The sequence below is a fragment of the Apodemus sylvaticus genome, chromosome 10 (assembly GCF_947179515.1).
Source record: "Apodemus sylvaticus chromosome 10, mApoSyl1.1, whole genome shotgun sequence".
In the NCBI taxonomy this organism is placed as follows: domain Eukaryota; kingdom Metazoa; phylum Chordata; class Mammalia; order Rodentia; family Muridae; genus Apodemus; species Apodemus sylvaticus.
Window position 1 is genome coordinate 29787815 of NC_067481.1, and position 18242 is coordinate 29806056.

General features: G+C 43.9%; 1 protein-coding gene across 1 annotated transcript in view; it reads right to left on the reverse strand.

Annotated features, from left to right (window-relative positions):
• Window positions 1-5577: 5577 nt before the first annotated feature.
• Window positions 5578-18242, reverse strand: part of Ca10 (carbonic anhydrase 10) — a 520463-nt gene continuing 507798 nt past the window's right edge. The window contains exons 8-10 of the mRNA XM_052197168.1: window positions 9557-9711; window positions 7386-7560; window positions 5578-6484 (exon numbers count right to left, since the gene is read on the reverse strand). Of these exons, the coding sequence (XP_052053128.1) occupies window positions 6462-6484; window positions 7386-7560; window positions 9557-9711 (353 nt within the window). The 3' untranslated portion in view covers window positions 5578-6461. The remainder of the gene's footprint in view (window positions 6485-7385; window positions 7561-9556; window positions 9712-18242) is intronic.

The following is an 18242-nucleotide window of genomic DNA, read 5'->3' on the forward strand; positions in this document are numbered from 1 at the left end:
AAGGGACCTAAACTTGTATTTATTTAGCTTTGCTGAGAACTCATTAATGAAGACTTTGCTAAAGAACTTGGTTTTTTAGTCTGAAAACCACTGGGGACCACTGAAGTTATTAGTCTTGGAAAATGTGCTCAGGTTGAGGGTTTTGGCTTATTGGCACCAGGTATTGTGTGGGGGTAGGTTGGCAATGTCTAGGTGGGGATATGTCCCTCTGACTTCCCAGAAAGTTCCTGAGCGACTTCTCGTGCCAGTTTAGCTCTAGATCCAGTGTGACCCGTGTGTGCTATACCTGAATCTGTTTCACTACCAAATTGATTTCAATTACCATTCCCCAGATTTTCTGTTTAGTTTTGTATTCATGCCAATAGAAAATGTTTTGTTTGGTTAGCTACTCAGGCCCCAGCCCAGCCTACATTTCTTACAACCTCTTTTCAGTGTGAACACAAGTTGTTTCAAGCAATATTGGTATTTTTGAGTTGTTGATATCCAGAGACTTGCCCTTACCTGGAAACTAGAGGCAGCAGACCTGCTTGGTGGATATTGCCATAGTTTGGGCCTGAAACAGGGAGGGGGTAGGGCAGGACGTGACACAGGGCTGCAGTGATATGGGCAGGGCATGACACAGGACTACAGTGATACAGGGTGGTAGTGTTGCCTGGGAAAGGCACAATAAAGTAAGAGTTGGCAGGGCTGTAACGTGCCCATGATTTTATTTAATTATGAACATATCTCATCTTCTCAAGCACTTGACTTTCAGCTTGTTTTTATTTGTTCAAAAACAGCTTGAAGAAACCTGCAAGCTAAATAATTGAGAGTGATGATCTATGGTGCCTACATGCGCACACACACATACACACATACACACACAGATGCTCACACAGACACATATACACACACAGACACACACATCACTATAGTAGAAATGGAGAAATAAAAGGGAAGGAAGAGATCTAAGGTGAGAGGTGTCTTATTTTTCTGTTGTTGTGACAAAAACAAAATACCAAACCAAACCAAACACAGACCAAGGCAAGTTATAAATGAAAGCATTTGATCTAAGGCCCATGGTTACAGAAGATTAGCATCTCTAATCACCATGGCAGAGAACATAACAATAGGAAGGCAGGCATGGCAACTAGAGAAGTAACTTAGAGCTCACATCTTGAAACAACAATCATGAGACATATATGTATATACATATACACATATGTCTCATGATATACACACACATGTATATATATAAACACACACAAACACACACACACACACACACACACACACACACACACACATATATATATATACATACATACATACTGGGAATGGAAAGCTGCCTCTCAGTAATATATCTCCTCCAGCAAGACCACAACAACCATAAAGAACAGTGAGGAATAAGAAAGGATTATGGAATACATATGATATGAAAGTAGGGGGAAGGACTAACTGGGGAGAGGAGAGGAAGCTATGGGGGGGGGATGGAACACAGTGTGTGTGTGTGTGTGTGTGTGTGTGTGTGAGAGATGAATAAGAATAAACCTTGTGGCCTATGCATTGAAGCCATTGAAGCGCCCTAGTGAAATCCATTGTTCTGTATGCTAAATAAAGGGAAGGGGCTCCTTGCAGTTTCTGTAACCTGGATGGAAGTGGAGGGCATTGAGAGTAAGTGACTCTAGCCTGTACCAAGTTGAGTCTTTCTAGAGCGGGAGTTAGCAAGACTGAACGGGTCTCACTCGTGGCTCACTAGGATGTGCTCTGCTTCCCCCTTAGAGTGTGACCTGCTCTTTGGTGAGCTGATGAACTGCAGTTTTCAGCAGTCCCAGCGGTCGATGGTGGTTGGAAGCATGTTTTAGAACATGTCTGGCTTTCCCACTGATGAGCTACATCCCTGACTTGATCATTTAATCTCTAAGAAGCCAGTTCTGCATTTCCAGTATGGGAACAGCACTGGGGATTATGTCTCAGGTCCCTGAGTGTGTGTAATAAGGCCGATGGAAACACTTAGCACGTGCCCTGGGCTATAGGAAACGTGCTTTCTAGGATGCGAGGTATAAATGCTTCTTTTTCTGGAGTCTTGGCAGATCTTCCTTTACATTTAAGCTGCTAGTCATTGAAGGTATGAGAATGAGTTTGGACTCCCAGAATCCTACTCTTAAGCTTTCTGGAGCAAGAAAACTAGGGCTTCAGCACAGAGGGTTTACTCCAGGGATGTTGGTGATGTCTTAACTACATGGTCTATCAGACTCCAGCCCATGGATAGCTCTCCTGCCTGGATTCCGGGTCACCATCACACAGGAACATTTAGTACATCCAGCTGTGGTTGTCCTGTTGTTACCATGGAAACCGAACTGCTACCTAGAGAGATGGGACCAAGGCCTTAATGGCTTTAGAAACACAACATGTGTTCACCAGAGACAACTTCAGATTTTCATTTCTTTCTGTCACTCAGTTTTCTCCACTTGCTCTTGTGTGCATGGTTACCCCTTCCCCCCGCCCCCTCCATATGACTGAAGGAGAATGATAGTGCACCCCGAGTTTCAGATCCCTTCCAGGAGAGAGGGACATCCGTACCATCCAGGGCTCTGACAGTAGAAACCAGATGTCGGGCAAATTCCACAGAACACAGCACAGTGTGCTCAACCCACCCTTAGCTTCCTAGATGACAAAATGTGTTCATAGGCTTGCTTCTCGACATTCCCGTCAGGACAAGTTCTAGGAACTTTTATATTTCAAACACTTTTGTTCTTGGAGATCAGCGCGGTGTCTCAGGCCTGTAATCTAACCACTCAGAGGACACTGGTAACAGAAAAGGGCCTGGGAGCCCAGGGTCCCTACTGTCCAGCTTTCTCGTGCTCCTCCTTGGCACCTCTTTATCCAGTCTGCAGAGCACCTGTTTATCTTGATGTTAGTCTAACATCTCTAAGTGATCCATACCAACCCCTTCCTGAAAGCTAAGGCAGGAGAATTATGAGTTCAAGGTCAGCCTGGGCTACTTGTGTCAAAGCAAACTAAATCTGAAAAAAAAAAAAAAAAGGTTTATTTTTCATGTAAGTACTCATGCAGCCCAAACTCATAAATGGATTCCCTGACTTCCACCTCCCTAGTTGGTGCTATGACAGGAATGAGCCACACTGTCCAGGCTCATTCTGTTATGAGGTGCTGGAGATCGAAACCAGGGCTTTGTGCATGTTTAGGTAAAAACCAGCTAACTGAACTGCATCACCATCTGGCTAATTTTCATTGCTCCCATGTGGTTTGAAGGTGGAATTGAAGGCTCTCTTGTCTTATACTTTAGGACCCCTAGGGCATGTGGAGAAGGTCTTTTTTTTAATTGGTCTAGAAGATAGAAGACAGAGACCACTTAGTTTGTCCTATTACAAGTTCATTCAGTTGAGGTAAAATTCTCCCAAGGGTTAGGGGCATCAGGGACAGCTGGTGACTTGGGTTTTCTTTAATCGGCCCCCACCTTTGACTAAAGGACCGAGAGAGAGACAGCTGGGTTGGGGAATGTCTTTATGTGAAGGTCATGGAGGATGTTCTGTCTCAGCCTCAGCCCTGGGGAGAGGAGCCAACCTGCTCAGGTTCTTAGACAAGGACCTGGGAGCCCAGCTCCCTGTAGTCTGCCTTCCTTGAGTTCCTCCTTGGCACCTCTTTGTCCTGTCTGCAGAGCACCTGTTTCTCTTGATATTTAGTCTAGTATCCCCACATGAGCAATACCAACCCCTTCCTGTGAAGGAAAACATCATATGCTTTTAATAAACTTCTGGTGAGCAGGACACACCATGGCTCCCTGGGCATTGCATGCAGGGCAGTCAGGTGCTGGCACTGTGCTGTCGTGGGTAGATATATAAGATAAGAGCTGTGTCTTCAAAGACTGATGGCTTGATTGGAACAGCAGTGGTGTTGAGTAGTTGGAGAGCTTGAAAGGTTGCAGGTCCAGGGCCCAATTACCTTGCCCTTGGGCTAGCATTAGCCCCCCTAAAAAACCATTCTCTTCCCACCTGTGTGTCAGAACTAACATCTTGTGACAGACAGGTAAAACCCCTTTTGAATTTGTCAACTTAGCAGATCACTAGCTTCCACCAACGCCAAAGCTAAGAGTGCCATCAGATAGTACCTGAAACCTATAGGAGAGATTCCTTCTTCTGGCTGTACCGCCTATGAGACACACCCACCCATGCATGTTACATTCTGTCTTACATTGTACCTTTCTTTGGTCTGCTGGGATAGAACTTCATGAAGCCGCTTCTATGTGGTGATCCAGGCCTGTTTCTCAGGCCCTGGCCACTCAAATTTGGCTCTAGAATACATGATCTCTTACTCTGCTTTTGGTAATAGCTATGTTGTTGTGGTTTGTATCATCAGAACTCACAGAACTAATGTCTCCACTGTACAGATCAGAAAAAGAAAGTAGCCTACAGAGGCTCATGTGCTAGGCGGGTGACAGGATACAGTCAATTCACTTGTGTATTTCTCAATGTCATTCTGTGTCACTGGCTCCTGACACAGACTAAGGGAGACTGTGACCCAAGAGCAAGCGACCAGCCATGCAGTGCAAGGCTGCTTCCTTCTCACCCTAAACCTTTTGTAATTATTCGTCTTCTGTAAAAATGCAACTGCTTTCAAGTAGGCCTAGATTGCCGTATGGCTCAGGCTGTCCTATAACTATCATTAATGTAAAAAGTGGAGAGAAAGATTCAGCTTAGCGCAGCATTGTAATTATGAGAGAGCTGATTGTTTGAAGTTTTCATTACCAGCGTACCTTGCCCCTAGGTGAGGTTTCCAATACACCTACCCTGTTGGTGCTGTTTGTACAAGCCTACCTGTCGGTGCTTCCTCTCTTGTTGGCGATTGTGACAGGGAGGAGAGATGAAAGTTATTTTTAATTTGGCAACCAACCGGACATCCAGCCTGTCCCTTCCAGCAGCAAAGCCTATATGTTTTCTCAACAGGGTATTAATTATCTGGTTCTGGGACTGGCCAGACAGCCTGTTCCAGGGGCTCTGGTTGCCCTGCTGGCTGAATGCAACTGCAAGGTGAACCCAGCAGGACTCAGGGAACTTAGGCAGGAGGCATCCTCTTTCTCAATAAATTCAGACATGGGCATCAGGCAACTTGTTAAACACATTTATTGATTTTTTTTTTTGACAGTAACCAAACACAGTGAGTGACCATTATAAACAAGAAAAGAAAGGCATTCTTTTGTACTTTGTGAGATCTGGCTGCACCTGGAGAGAAAAGATACCCCAATTTCCCAGGAATTTACAAGGCAAAGTGCATTCCTTTGGGAGCATCACAGGGGTTGGGGGAGGGCGGGGAATGGCAGTTTTGAAACGCAAGGAATCTGTCGCCTGCTATGTCAGGCGTAGCTCACCTGGGATGAAGTATCAGCCATGGAGTGGAGTGAAGGATAGATAGATATACCTGCTTAGCAAATGCATTCCTGCTTGTCACAAACTCAGTAAAACTGGCTGCAAATGAACAAAACATGGAGATGAAGGGACACAGGAGGGAAATCCAAGAAGACAGCTGTGTGGGGCTAGGGCTTAGCCTGGCAGGAAGGAGAACAGACCAAAGCCAGAAAAATGAAATCAACGCGTTAAACACATTTATTGGGCTGTTAACAATAACCAAACACAATCGATGACCTTCGGAAAACAAGAAACAGCGGATGGATCGATTCTGATCTCGGGCAAGTCCTAGTACAGTTATGTGACAAAGAGGGAATTAATTCCATTCTTATAGTCTGCGGTGATAAATATATACAACGTATAGCTCTTTGATGTCTGTCCTTTTATTTATTTATTTTTTTGAAGATTTTCTTTTTAAATCATTGAGTAAACAGAAGAATCGTAATCTAGAAATAAGTGTCCTTGGTCAGCTTTGTCCTGCTTCACCTGTCACAGCACCCTCGGAGCAGCCTAGGACACTGTCAGGGACGGTGAGATGCCAAGTCCACTTGATGCTTTTAGAGCAGTGTTTTTCTCCCCACTCTCTTTTGGAAGAATTTTGTATATACAAAGGCTGAGAAGTCCCATTGGGTTGAGTTATTAGTTCAGGAAAACAGTATCAAAATTGTAATCAGGTTAACTGGTTGTTTTCTTCTAAGACCTTTGATGAATGAACCTTTGTTTCTGAAACTTGGCTTTCCCATCATGGAGGTGCTGTGTGTGTGTGTGTGTATGTATGTACTTGTGTTTACGTGTGTATGTGTGTGTGTGCGTGTGAATGTGAGTATGTACTTGTGTTTTCATGTGTATATATATATGTATGAGTGAGTGTGTGTGTATATAGAGAGAGAGTTGCACTCCTCTGAAACATTTTTGCAGACAATTTTCATGAAAAAGGGGCCAATCCAAAGAGTGAAAGGCTTTGGGGAGGAAGGACAGGGAAGGGGGGGGGCATTCTGGGTTACGTCAATTCACAGTTGTAGAATTTCACTGAGGTGGGATTCTTCTTAGCTTGGTTCCCTACTTGAGGAGCCATTCGTTTACTGGAAAGAGAGAGAGAGAGACAAAACCGAACACACACACATACACATAACACAAAACAAGGCACAACTGAATTAATCGCATACAGTGCAGGGGACTTACTCCAACATATTATTCCCTGCCCCAGGGCTTTTTAGACTTGTGCTTTCCAGGAAGCCATGAGCTTTTGGTGGCTACTATGAAGTCAAATGGGTGAGAAGAATAAATGTACTGGTGTTCTCATTCATCTACTCATACTTCAAAGGACCAGGAGCTGAGAGAGGTATAGACTATTTTTGTCAAGTACAAAATTCCAGTCTGGGATACTGGTTTAGACCAGAGACGGGAAAACTTTAGTTCATAGCCTCAGACTAGCACATACCCCCTTTATTTGCATGTCATGCTACCTCATTTGCACGCTACCTGTGGCTGACTTCACACTAGGTCATTAGAGTTGAACAGAGAATATCTGATCCACAATGCCTAAAATAGTTGATCGCTGCTTCTCTATAACAAAAGTGCCAAACCCTACTTTAGGCTACAAACTCTCTATGGTTAGGGTCATATCTATTTTCATTACCACTGTACCATGACCACTAAGTGTGCCTGAATCACAGTAGGTGCCCAATAAATCAGTGAGGAATAAAGGGAAAGGTCAATGATAGAATTGGGTACTTGTCCAGTAGTGGTGGCTGGAAGGGAACAAGGACTCTATTGTGTAGGTATCCTATGAGTGTCTAAGAGAGAAAAGGGATGAAAAGAACCCAGGGGTAAGAGGACCAGCGTAGTAGTTAGGGTTTAGGGGCAGCAGTGGTATCAGGTGTGGCAGTGATTTTCCTGTAAGAGCTCCTCCCACGGGAGACAGGCCTAAGCTAAAAGTTGGACCTCTGGCCTGGGTGCTCTTCCTGGGGCCACTGCACTCACCTCTGTACTGCAGCTTCTGGGCCCTGTTGTTAGGACAGTCCTTCCCCTGTAAACTGAAGTTGATGTTGGTGCGGATACAGCGATTGTTGAGTGGCTGGACAGGCCTGAAGTTGTCACTCATGCTCAGAAAGATCTGCGATGGCTGATTCTGGCTGAGGAGGCGTAGAGAATGCATCTATGAAGAGAAAGAACGGTGAGATCCAGCCACTCTGTAGATGTGCTGGGGAAGAAAGGCCAAGTCGCCTGTTGCCTGGCCAGGCAGCATTGACTATGTGCAAAAGGTCAGAAGTTCTCAGAGCTCCTTTTTGCAGCTGAGCTGAGCTGAAGGACCATACATAGATGCTTCCAGACACCCAGTGTGCATCTGACTTGCTAGCTCATGGATGTCAAACAAGTCACTGATTCTCATCCTTGAATGAGATGAGTTTCTGTAGCGTGAGTCTCCAGTTGGCAGTTTTGACTTTCTCTGATACCTTGACTCTTCCTGATTACTACCCAGTCCATAGTGGTTGGTCTATTAAACTAAGCTAGAGCACTTCAATTTCTTTCTTGTGAAAACCTGGGCTGTTTTAACACAAGACAGTGAAGAAAAAAAAAGAGTAAATCAAATATGCTGGAAGGAAGAGGAGGAGGGAGGAGAAGGATTAGTAGGATGAGCAGGAACAGGGAAGAAGAAGGGAAGAGGAAGGAGAGGAGAGGGGGAAAAGAGAGGAGGAGGAAGATGGGAGATAGGGAGGAAAGGAGACAGGGGAGGAGGAAAAGGGGGAGGAGAGCTCTGACATTCTGTCTAGTGAATCCCTCATATCAGTTACTGATCTTGAACTCTGAGATGCTCCCAGTATCTCTTGAATATGTCCCATTTCTGAGCTTAAGTGATCTGGAGGGAGTTATTGTTTGTCTTCCAACAAATATGATCCAATAGGATCAGGGACTGGGACGTGCATGTTGTTAGGCTGTGAACATTAGATCTTGTCAAGGAGATGTGTTTTGCCTCACTTGCTCACCCTCCCTCGGAGGCTTTCTTAGATACTGGCGATCAGGTCCTGGAGCTGGGACAGATGTATGCAATCCACCCTCATCACAGGGGAGGGGAGGAGGGCAGCAAACCTGGAGTGAGTCGCTGAGCAGAGCTGGCACAGGCTGCTTCCCGTGCAGTTCTTAAACGGTTCCCACATTCAAAACATGTTTGTGAAATGCTATGTACTGTCTTACCTCCACTTGGAGAATAACATATATATATTTTTTAAAAGTTCTGAGAAGTCCCTGCATAATGAAATGGACATAGGTTATTCTTCTCATCTGCAGTGCTGCAGGATGAACCCTGGGTCTTGTCAATGTCCGGCAAGCACTCCAACACTGAGGTTTATTTTAGCTTGTATAGGTTTTAAAAAAGAAATGTGGCTTAAAAATTGTTATGTTTTTGGGACAGGCACCCATTCTGCAGCCTGGGCTTATCTAGGACCTGTGGTGATCCTCCTGTTTCAGCTTCATTACAGGAGTGGGCCATTATATCCATTTGCATCTCTAGCTGTACACTGTCTATAGAGTGTGATTTTGGAATGAACTCTGCTATCTTATTTCCCTCAGGCAGGTGGAGTGTTTTCATAAGCAGTTCATGTTAGTCCATTTCATATGCTGACTCTGTAAACATAGGTGCTGTGGGTTTAATTGTGTGTGTAAATTGGAGACACTGGCAATCTGTAATACTTAGGATGTGACCTCACTTGGAAGTGGAGCTCCTTCTGATGCAATCAGCTAAGTTAATATGAAGTAATGGAGGCTAGTGTTTTCGTTCAGTGTGACTGGAGTCGTTTTAAAGAGGGCAGATTTGGACATAGATGCAGTCACACAGAGAACATCAAGTAACAATGACGGCAGAGTCCTGGGGGTGCTACATTTCATGCCAACGAACACCAGAGATTTCTGGCAAACCACAGAAGTCAGGGAACAGGCATGGAGCAGATTCTCACATTCCTCTGAGGCACCCAACCCTTCTGACTTCTTTCTTGGGGTTTCCGTGAGGCAATCATGTTTCTGTTGTTGGTGCCACCCAGTTTGTGCCTGATGGTTGCACAAATCCTAGTCGATCAACACAACAGGCTCAGAACTTTCTCTGCCAGTCCTCACACTTTCTTCTCATTGGCTAACAAACTGAATGAAGGTAAGCTTACCTGCATCCTGGTTATGTACACAGGCTTGTTCATTATTATCCAACTCGCTGTCTCATAGCAGGGTGGGATAGTCATCGACCCATCGTAAGTGATGAAACTAGAGGTCTCTGGATACAGTTCCTCTATATTAAGTCCCTGTAGTAAATATGCATCATCTGGAAAGGAAGGTAGTCAAACCAAAGCTTAGTATCTTGATAGAGCCTAGCTGATACATCTTTATTATATATAATGTTAAAATATGTATGTTTTCAGAAGACTGTATCTGCTAACATCTTCAGTAACAGTTTCCTTGCTATTCTCCTCACATAGCTAGTGTTTGATCCTTTATTTCCAAAAATAGTTTTAAACTACAGAACTTTGTTTATTGTTCACAAACAGTCCAGGTGGCTGAAGGCTCCCTTCTAGGTCACAAGTTGTTCACACTTGTGACTCAGACCCTTCGAATGGCCATTGGCTGGTTGCACTGTGGTTTGGAGATCACAGTGATTGAATGAGAAGTCATATTGCACAAGGCCAGAAGCAGTACATACCACTCACGTAGGCACACATTTTGGTGGTCAAAGGAGTCACATGACTAAAGCTGATGGCAGGGATTTAAGGGGGAAAAATTAGACTCCCCTCCCCCTCAGTCCGATTCCATCTTACTGTGGCTTCTGTGCATGCACCAGAGAGTACAGGTCTGTCTCCAGAGGTGGTAAATGTCCCAGTGTGCTGGGAGCACCTACCATTAGAGCCAGTCCAGGAGCCTGGAGTGTACTCAGTAGGGCACCAAAGCCTGGCTGCCAGAGAAAGATGAGACCAGCTTGCCCCTGATCCCCTCTGGATGTGTCCAACTCCCATTGGGAAAGGACTCACTCGATAGTGGCTGGTGTCATCACTCAAATGGTGTATAAGAAGAGAAGATGTTCACCCATAGCTAGAACCTCATGCTTCATATAGTAAAACATTCACATGGATGGGGAGAATAAAGACCAGAGAGACACAGTCCACAGCCATAGAGGAAGTTGATGCCTGCAGAGTCAGAATGGGAAAACTGCAGTTTTCCTGACCTATAAGGGAAGGCTCATTCATTTGCCAGATTATTCGCTAAGTACCTATTTGAGCTTGGTCCAAGGTTGGGCTCTTAGGACACAGCAATGGACAGGGAGATACAGTGCCTGCCTCATTCTAGTTGAAGACCCAGATAGCACAGGGCAGTGCACGTATGTAGAGGTCAGTGCCAGGGTGAAGAGCACACTGACTGCTGCTGGGTAGGCATTCACGCTGTCCATCTATTTTTATAGGCAAAGACTCTTCTCCACTTCTTCCTCTAAGAGTTGTTTAAACTTTCTCTGATAAGAAAGAAACATCTTTGCTGAGGGCTTTGAATTTTCCTGCTCCCCGACTGTCAAGGGTGAGCAGACCAATTGAGTTAGTAGTTTAAAATAATGTAAGTAAATCTACCATTTACCTATTCCATCTAACACCTTCTTGTAGTGGGTTTGGTCTAATGTTGTTTGTATTCTTATGTTAGTTTGGATCCCCAAACTGGTTTACATGAGAGTCTACACATCCAGATGTAAGACAGTCAGGGACCCTGCCTCTTTAAATTAGTTGCCAATAGCTAATGGTTGGGCAGGGCAGACAGAGGCGGGACTTTTAGGATTCCCAGGCTAGGGATCAAGGGATGAGAAAGAGATCTGGCATGCTGGGTGAAGGGGAAGGAGAGAAGAAGATGCCATGTCTGAGAAGGTGCAGGACGGGGAGGCATAGCTGCCGTGTAGTAGCCGGAAAAATGTGGCCCAAGAGGGCTGCCCAACTGGGTCCAGGGCAGTCCAGGTAGAATATGAAATGAAGTAAGTGATAACTTGGGATTATTGAAGGGAGGTGGGTTAGCCGTGTGGAAGTTAGGTGGTGGCCCAGCCATTGAGCTGATGAAGGCATCTCAAAATATAAAGGTTGTATGTATATTTTTCATTGAGGAACCCAGAACGCTGGAGCGGGGGGGGGGGGTGGTAGTGTGGACCGCACAGCCAGGATTTATTTAATTATTTTAATGCTATACCTTCCTTCCTCTACTGTGCTACAAGCACCCTCTCCAGATCTCCATCAATGTACCAAGAGAGATCAGTCAACCTGGGCTTGGAGAAAATCTTGACTGACCCTTAGATGAAGGATTTCTCCCTTACTCTCTTCTACTTTTCCTTTTTCCTCCCATTCTTCCTTCTTCCTCCCCCTTCTTCCTTCTTAAAAATGATTTAGTTGAGCACTTAACATCATTAGTCATTAGGGAAATGCAAATCAAAACAACCCTGAGATTTCACCTTACACCAGTCAGAATGGCTAAGGTAAAAAACTCAGGAGACAGCAGGTGTTGGCAAGGATGTGGAGAAAGAGGAACACTCCTCCACTGCTGGTGGGGCTGTAAGATGGTACAACCACTTTGGAAATTAGTCTGGCAGTTCCTCAGAAAACTGGACATGACACTTCCAGAGGACCCTGCTATACCTCTCCTGGGCATATACCCAAAGGATTCCCCGGCATGCAATAAAGACACATGCTCCATTATGTTCATAGCAGCCTTATTTATAATAGCCAGAAGCTGGAAAGAACCCAGATGCCCCTCAAAGGAGGAATGGATACAGAAAATGTGGTATATTTACACAATGGAATACTACTCAGCAATTAGAAACAATGAATTCACAAAATTTTTAGGCAAATGGTTGGATCTGGAAAATATCATCCTAAGTGAGGTAACCCAGTCACAAAAGAATACACCTGGAATGCAATCATTGATAAGTGGATATTAATTAGCCCAGAAGCCCTGAATACCCAAGGCACAAATCATATAACAAATGACTCCCATGAAGAAGTATGGAGAAGGTCCTGATCCTGGAAAGGATTGATCTAGCATTGGAGGGGAATATAAAGACAGAGAAAAAAAAGGAGGGAGATCATTGGAGAATGGATGGAGAGAAGAAGGTTTATGGGACATATGGGGATGGGGGATCCGGGAAAGGGGAAATCATTTGGAATGTAAACAAAGAATATAGAAAATAAAAATATTTATAAAAAAATTATTTAGTTTTGCTTATGTGTCTACGTGTATGCAGATGTGAGTGCAGATGCCCATGTAGGCCAGAAGAGGGTGTCAGATCCCCTGGAGTTAGAATTATAGACAGCTGTGAGCCATCTGATGTGATTTCTAGGAATGAACTTGGGTTCTCTCCAGGAGCAGCAAGTACTCTTAACTGCTGTCTAGCCTTCTTTTTTTTTAATTAATTAATTTTTTTTTTAAAGACATGATGTCATTCATGCAGCCTGGGCTGGTTTTGAACCACTAATCATCTACTTCTCAAGTACTGGTTGGGATCTCAGGTGTATTCTACCATGCTTGGCAACTCGTAAACATTCATCCATTCAAATAGAAGTAAACACTTTATGGGAACCCTAAGGACCCAGGACAAGCCAAAGAGGGAAGTGGTAACTGGAATCTGCCTGGAAGAATCTTTACTGTGCCCGAAAATATCAAGGGTTCCTATCACAGAGCCATGGTGTCCCCAGCACACACCCAGCCAGGTGGTGGTGGCGCACACCTGTAATCCCAGCACTCTGGGAGGCAGAGGCAGGCAGATTTCTGAGTTCGAGGCCAACCCGGTCTATAGAGTGAGTTCCAGGACAGCCAGGGCTATACAGAGAAACCCTGTCTCGAAAAAAAAAAACAAAACCAGAAAAACAAAACAAAACAAAACAAAACAAAACAAAAAACCCCTCAGCTCCCCCCCCCCAATGCTGATCCTTCTGAGTTTGACCAGTCAATAACATAATGAGATGGGTATCCATCTCATCTTGTCTGCAACAGTTCCTAGGATCTGCTGAACCTGTGCTCCTAGCACCAGGCTCAGAGCAGAGGAATTGAGCATAATTAGGGGAGTGCAGGTAGGAGTCACAGTGATGTAGTGATGTGCAGGCTCAGAGAGAGGCTGTCAGCTTTATCTGGAGTGGGGGAAGGGCACACAGGCAAAGATGAATGGAGGAGCTGCCTTGAACTGCATCCTGAATGACAGGACATAATCACTGTGTGACTAGCAGGGGTTGAGGTGTCAAGGGTACTGCAGATAGACTGAGGGAGCTGAGGGAGGTTTGAAGGGCTACGGTACATAGAGACTGCTTGAGTGTGGGCAGGATGGAGGGACATTGTGGGGAATGAGGCTAGCGAGATCAATGCAGGCCACATCCAGGAGGCCCTTGCCTGTGCTGTTGGGAGTTTGGGCTTCAGCCTGGAGGCAGTTTGAAACCACTGAAGGCTTTCAAGCCAGAGACTGGCATGATCAGATTTGGACTTAATGAGGCTTGCTCTGACGGTGGTTTGGCCTGAAGATTAACATATTGAATGAGAGAAGGAAGCGTTCGGCACATTTTTTTATTAAAGGTCAATGTGATTTGTTTAACCAAGCTTGTATGAGGAACATATTGGGTACTCTAGTGTGCTGCTATTATTATATTTTATTTTATTTGGGGCGGTGGGGAGGAGGGAAGGGTGGATGCAGTAGACATCAGGGATATTCTAGGCAGAACTGGAGCCAAGATAAAGAGCATTTATATTTTCCTGAAATTAGACCAGCCTCTAATGTTACAGCTATATTTGAGGAAAGGGTTGAGGAAAACATAGGCTAGAAACAAGAGATATGATATTTTATGTGTTTATCCTCCTTGTGGGGTACCAGCCTGTCTACAAAACACCATAGCATTCACATTCCAGTCTTGATCTGCTGGGGTTCTGGTGGGAAAGTCCTTTTGGTCACTCCTCTGTCAGACACAATGGCAGCACTCTGGCCATTAGCAGCATACTAGAGGACCCAATATGCTCCTCATACAAACTTGTTTAAACAAGGTGGCCACCATCTTGAGATCATCATCAGCCACTGTTCTAACAATCCCTTTCCAATAATCTTTTTAGTCTGTATGCTTACTCTTAATTTCCCTCTACAAAAATTGAAACCATCCAGCTTGAAGAATCTGGGCTTGGGGCCCGAGTTTGAATAGTTGCTTTGCTGCTTGTATCTGTAAGATCTTGGACCCGTAGGTAATAAGAGCCTCTGTTCCCATGTCTACAGCATACAGATAGAACACTTGCCTCACAGGCTATTAGAGGAACAAATAGAACCATGCTTTACAAACACTGTCTACTACAAGGCTCGATCCAGGAAGGCACTCAGCCATGTTGGATTGCATGTTACCTTTGTGACCCACAGTGTCCTTGCCTAGCTTCCCTGGTAAATTCACTGTCATTCCCAGGACTCTGACTTTCCCAGCTAAATCATCTTCCCAGGAGTTACTTAGCTCTCTCTTTCCAGGAAACTATGAGCCTCAGAGGGATGTGTTTGCTTCTTTTATTGTGGATTCCAGTCTGAGGTCTACCATATCAAAGACTGTTCAGTAAACATAAAACTAAATGATCAAATATAATGCTTTCTGCTCAGAATTTTTACCTGGTGATGGAGCTGAGTAGAAATCAAGTAAGGAGTAGCCAACATTGGACAGGTAATAGAAAAGCAGGCTGAACCATTAACTTTAATGTAATGTATACTGCACCTGCCATCTCTTATACACCACACCCAAGACATCAGCATGAGGCTGTTGGCCTTGTTTCAAGCTTTATATAGTGACATCATGTTTCTACATCAACCATGAATGAACTTTTATAATTATATTGCTGAAATTGGCCTGAACTTAACATATAACATTGTCTCAAAGACTGATATTAAAACAGTGCTCTTTCTTCTAGACATTGGAATTTGAGAAGTATGGGCTTGCTCGATGAATTTGATAAGTGTGGTAGCTTGAGAGAGCATGGTCCCATAGGCTCATCTGTTTGAACAGTTGATCTGCAGTTCATGAAACTCTTCAGGAAAGATTAGGAGGTGTGGCCTTGTTGGAGGAGGTGTGTCACTGAGGAGGGGGGCAGGATGTGAGGTTTCATAACCTCAGTCCAGCTTTCTCTGTCTTGTAGTTGTGTCTCAAGATGTGAGCTCTTAGCTGCTTCTCCAGTACCATGGTAGCCCATTGCCATGACAGTCATGAACTCTAATCCTCTGAAACTTTTAAGTCCCAGATAAACTTTCTTCTATAAGTTGCCTTGGAAAGGTATCTTATCACAGCAATAAAAGAGTAACTAAGACCACAGGAGAGAGGTAGTGTGAATACCCAAGAATAACTATGGGTAAGTCAGAAAATTTCAGCCCCAGCCTTCAGAAATGTCTCTCAAAATTTCTCTTATGAGAAAATGATTTATAGAAGGCAAAGCCTCAGACTTCAAGATGGGAGTCATAATTCAAGTGTAAGTTATAATTATATATTTGACAGTGACTTACTGTTTCTTCATGGATAAATCAAATAACTTTTTCTTACCTGGAGCAATGGACAGTTATGGATAATTACTAAGGCTTTCTTCAGGTAACAAAAACATCCCATGGATCCCAAAACATCTCTCAACATCAAGGAGCTTGTATAGTCAAATTTAGGCCAAGGTTTGGCCTGGAAGCATTGCATTGTTAACCTGTCTGATATTTATTTGGAAGGACAGGAAGATCACCCTTGGACATTCAATATATAGCCTTCTACTGTTCTGGATGACTGTGGAAGTTGACCACTGTGCCTTTGGTTTTGTGGAACACTATGTTGAATCTAGAATTTATCTTATTCCGAGTTCTCAGAGTTACAACCAAGAATCCCCCAGCTTCTTGGGGGAAGTATTATGGGAGGGGTTGACTGGGAGGGGGCAGTGAGTGGTATGTAAAGTGAATAACAACAACAAAAAATCCCCAGCTAACTTCTGATTTTTTTTTTTGTTGTTGTTGTTCAAGAAAAACATTTCATCGTGATGAAAGGTCTCAGCCAACACAATGGGGAAACATTTTTTTCAGTCTAAGCTTTCACTGGGTGCCTTAGCCAAGTGCATGGGGCTGACTCACAAGGACCATTGCTGATAGTCAACATCTCCTGCTTCCTGCTTATATGGACCCTATCAAAGCAGACCATACCACTGAGAAAACATCACAAAAAATCAATACTGGCTTTGATCAATATTAAATTACCAGGCAATTTTAGTATATGGAATAAATAACATTCCCCCTTGTAATCTGAGGCAAGTTCAACAGAAACAGGAAAAAAAGGCAATTCAATAGAATAGAAGTAATCTCATGTTTTTGTTTTACACAGACAACAAATGAAGAAAGGGGCCTCTGAGAACTGTGTTCTTAGAGGTAAGTTCTGTCTCATCAGTTTCTTACTACTGTGTCTACTGAGACAGCAACATAGAAATAGGTGGGCGGTACTTCCCATTATGTGAAAACACTCCCAGGTCTGTTCCTCTGAAATGAGAGTACACATTCACTTGAGCATTGAGAAAGGCACTGGGGGCAATAGGCTTAAGCTCTTCGGTGATCCTTCAACACACTTAGCACTGGGTTCTCTAGGGAACTGTGCGAAGAACTCTCCCTGAGAGCTGTGAAGTAGAAAGCAGTTACAGGATAGTCTGTGCTTGCCAACACATCCATATTTTACTAGGAAATTCAGGAGGAGGTGTGACTAACTTGAAATTATAAATAGGCTAATAAAAGCACCTTTTAAGGGGCTTGCTCTGTGTGACCAATGGCATGTTTATAAGCTCTCCTCCATATACCTCCAGTAATGTGTCTTTCCTGCTTTGGGGAGGAGGTCTGTTAACACAGTAAGCTGATGTCTTTATATTTGGATGTGGTGGTCCCCTGCATTGTTTGTTATATCTAAGCTCTCCTATCCATGACTTAAACATTGTCTTAGTTACTTTCCCTCATTGTGATTGCAAACCTGGGAGACACAACTTCAGGGAGAAAGGATTTCTTTTGGCTCACAGTTTGAGGGACTATAGTCCATCCTGGCAGGAAAGACATGGTAGTGAGAGTGGCTCATAGCTCTGACAGCAGAAGGGTAATATAGGTGGGTTCATTGCCTCCACAGTCAAGAAACAGACAGGTCAGGATTGAACAAGGGTTGGGCTAGAAGCCCTAATAACCTAATTCCTGCAGTGAGGTCTCATGCCTAACGATTCCACCACCTTCCAAAACCGTGCACAGACACTCAGGCCTGTGGGGATGGTTGACATCTAAGACATAACAAATGAGGACAGGCAATTGAGAGAAGATAAAGTCACCAGACAAACAGACTGCCGGAGGATTTGAGAAGAGAGTGTCCGTTTCGGCACTGCTCTGATAACTACTCCTTGTTATCCATTCTAGGATTCTTTGCAATCCATTAATCATTAGTTTTGTCTCTTGAAAATACTGTAGGAAAAGGTGCTGGTTCAATGAAATCAAGTGGTACTAAAATGATACAAATGTTATCTTTCATGTAATTGAGGTGCCAAGTCTACTAATTAATTAACAAGGGAAACGGGCTTATAAACACCATACCCGCACAGTGCATTAAAAATTAAAATACTTCGGGCTAAATTACCAATATCTCCTCAAGAGAAACCTTTCTGAAAAATCCATTTTTTAATGTCATGCTTTGAGTCTTGACCCTCACTCTGTTGAAGTAGAATTTGACTTTAATAAAATGGATTTTCTTTAGAAGACTTTTAAAATTCAGCCTGAAATTAATTCAGGCTGGTCTTTTCTATTGTCAGTCATGGTTAGTGAGAATATTTTACAAGTTCCATTCAGAT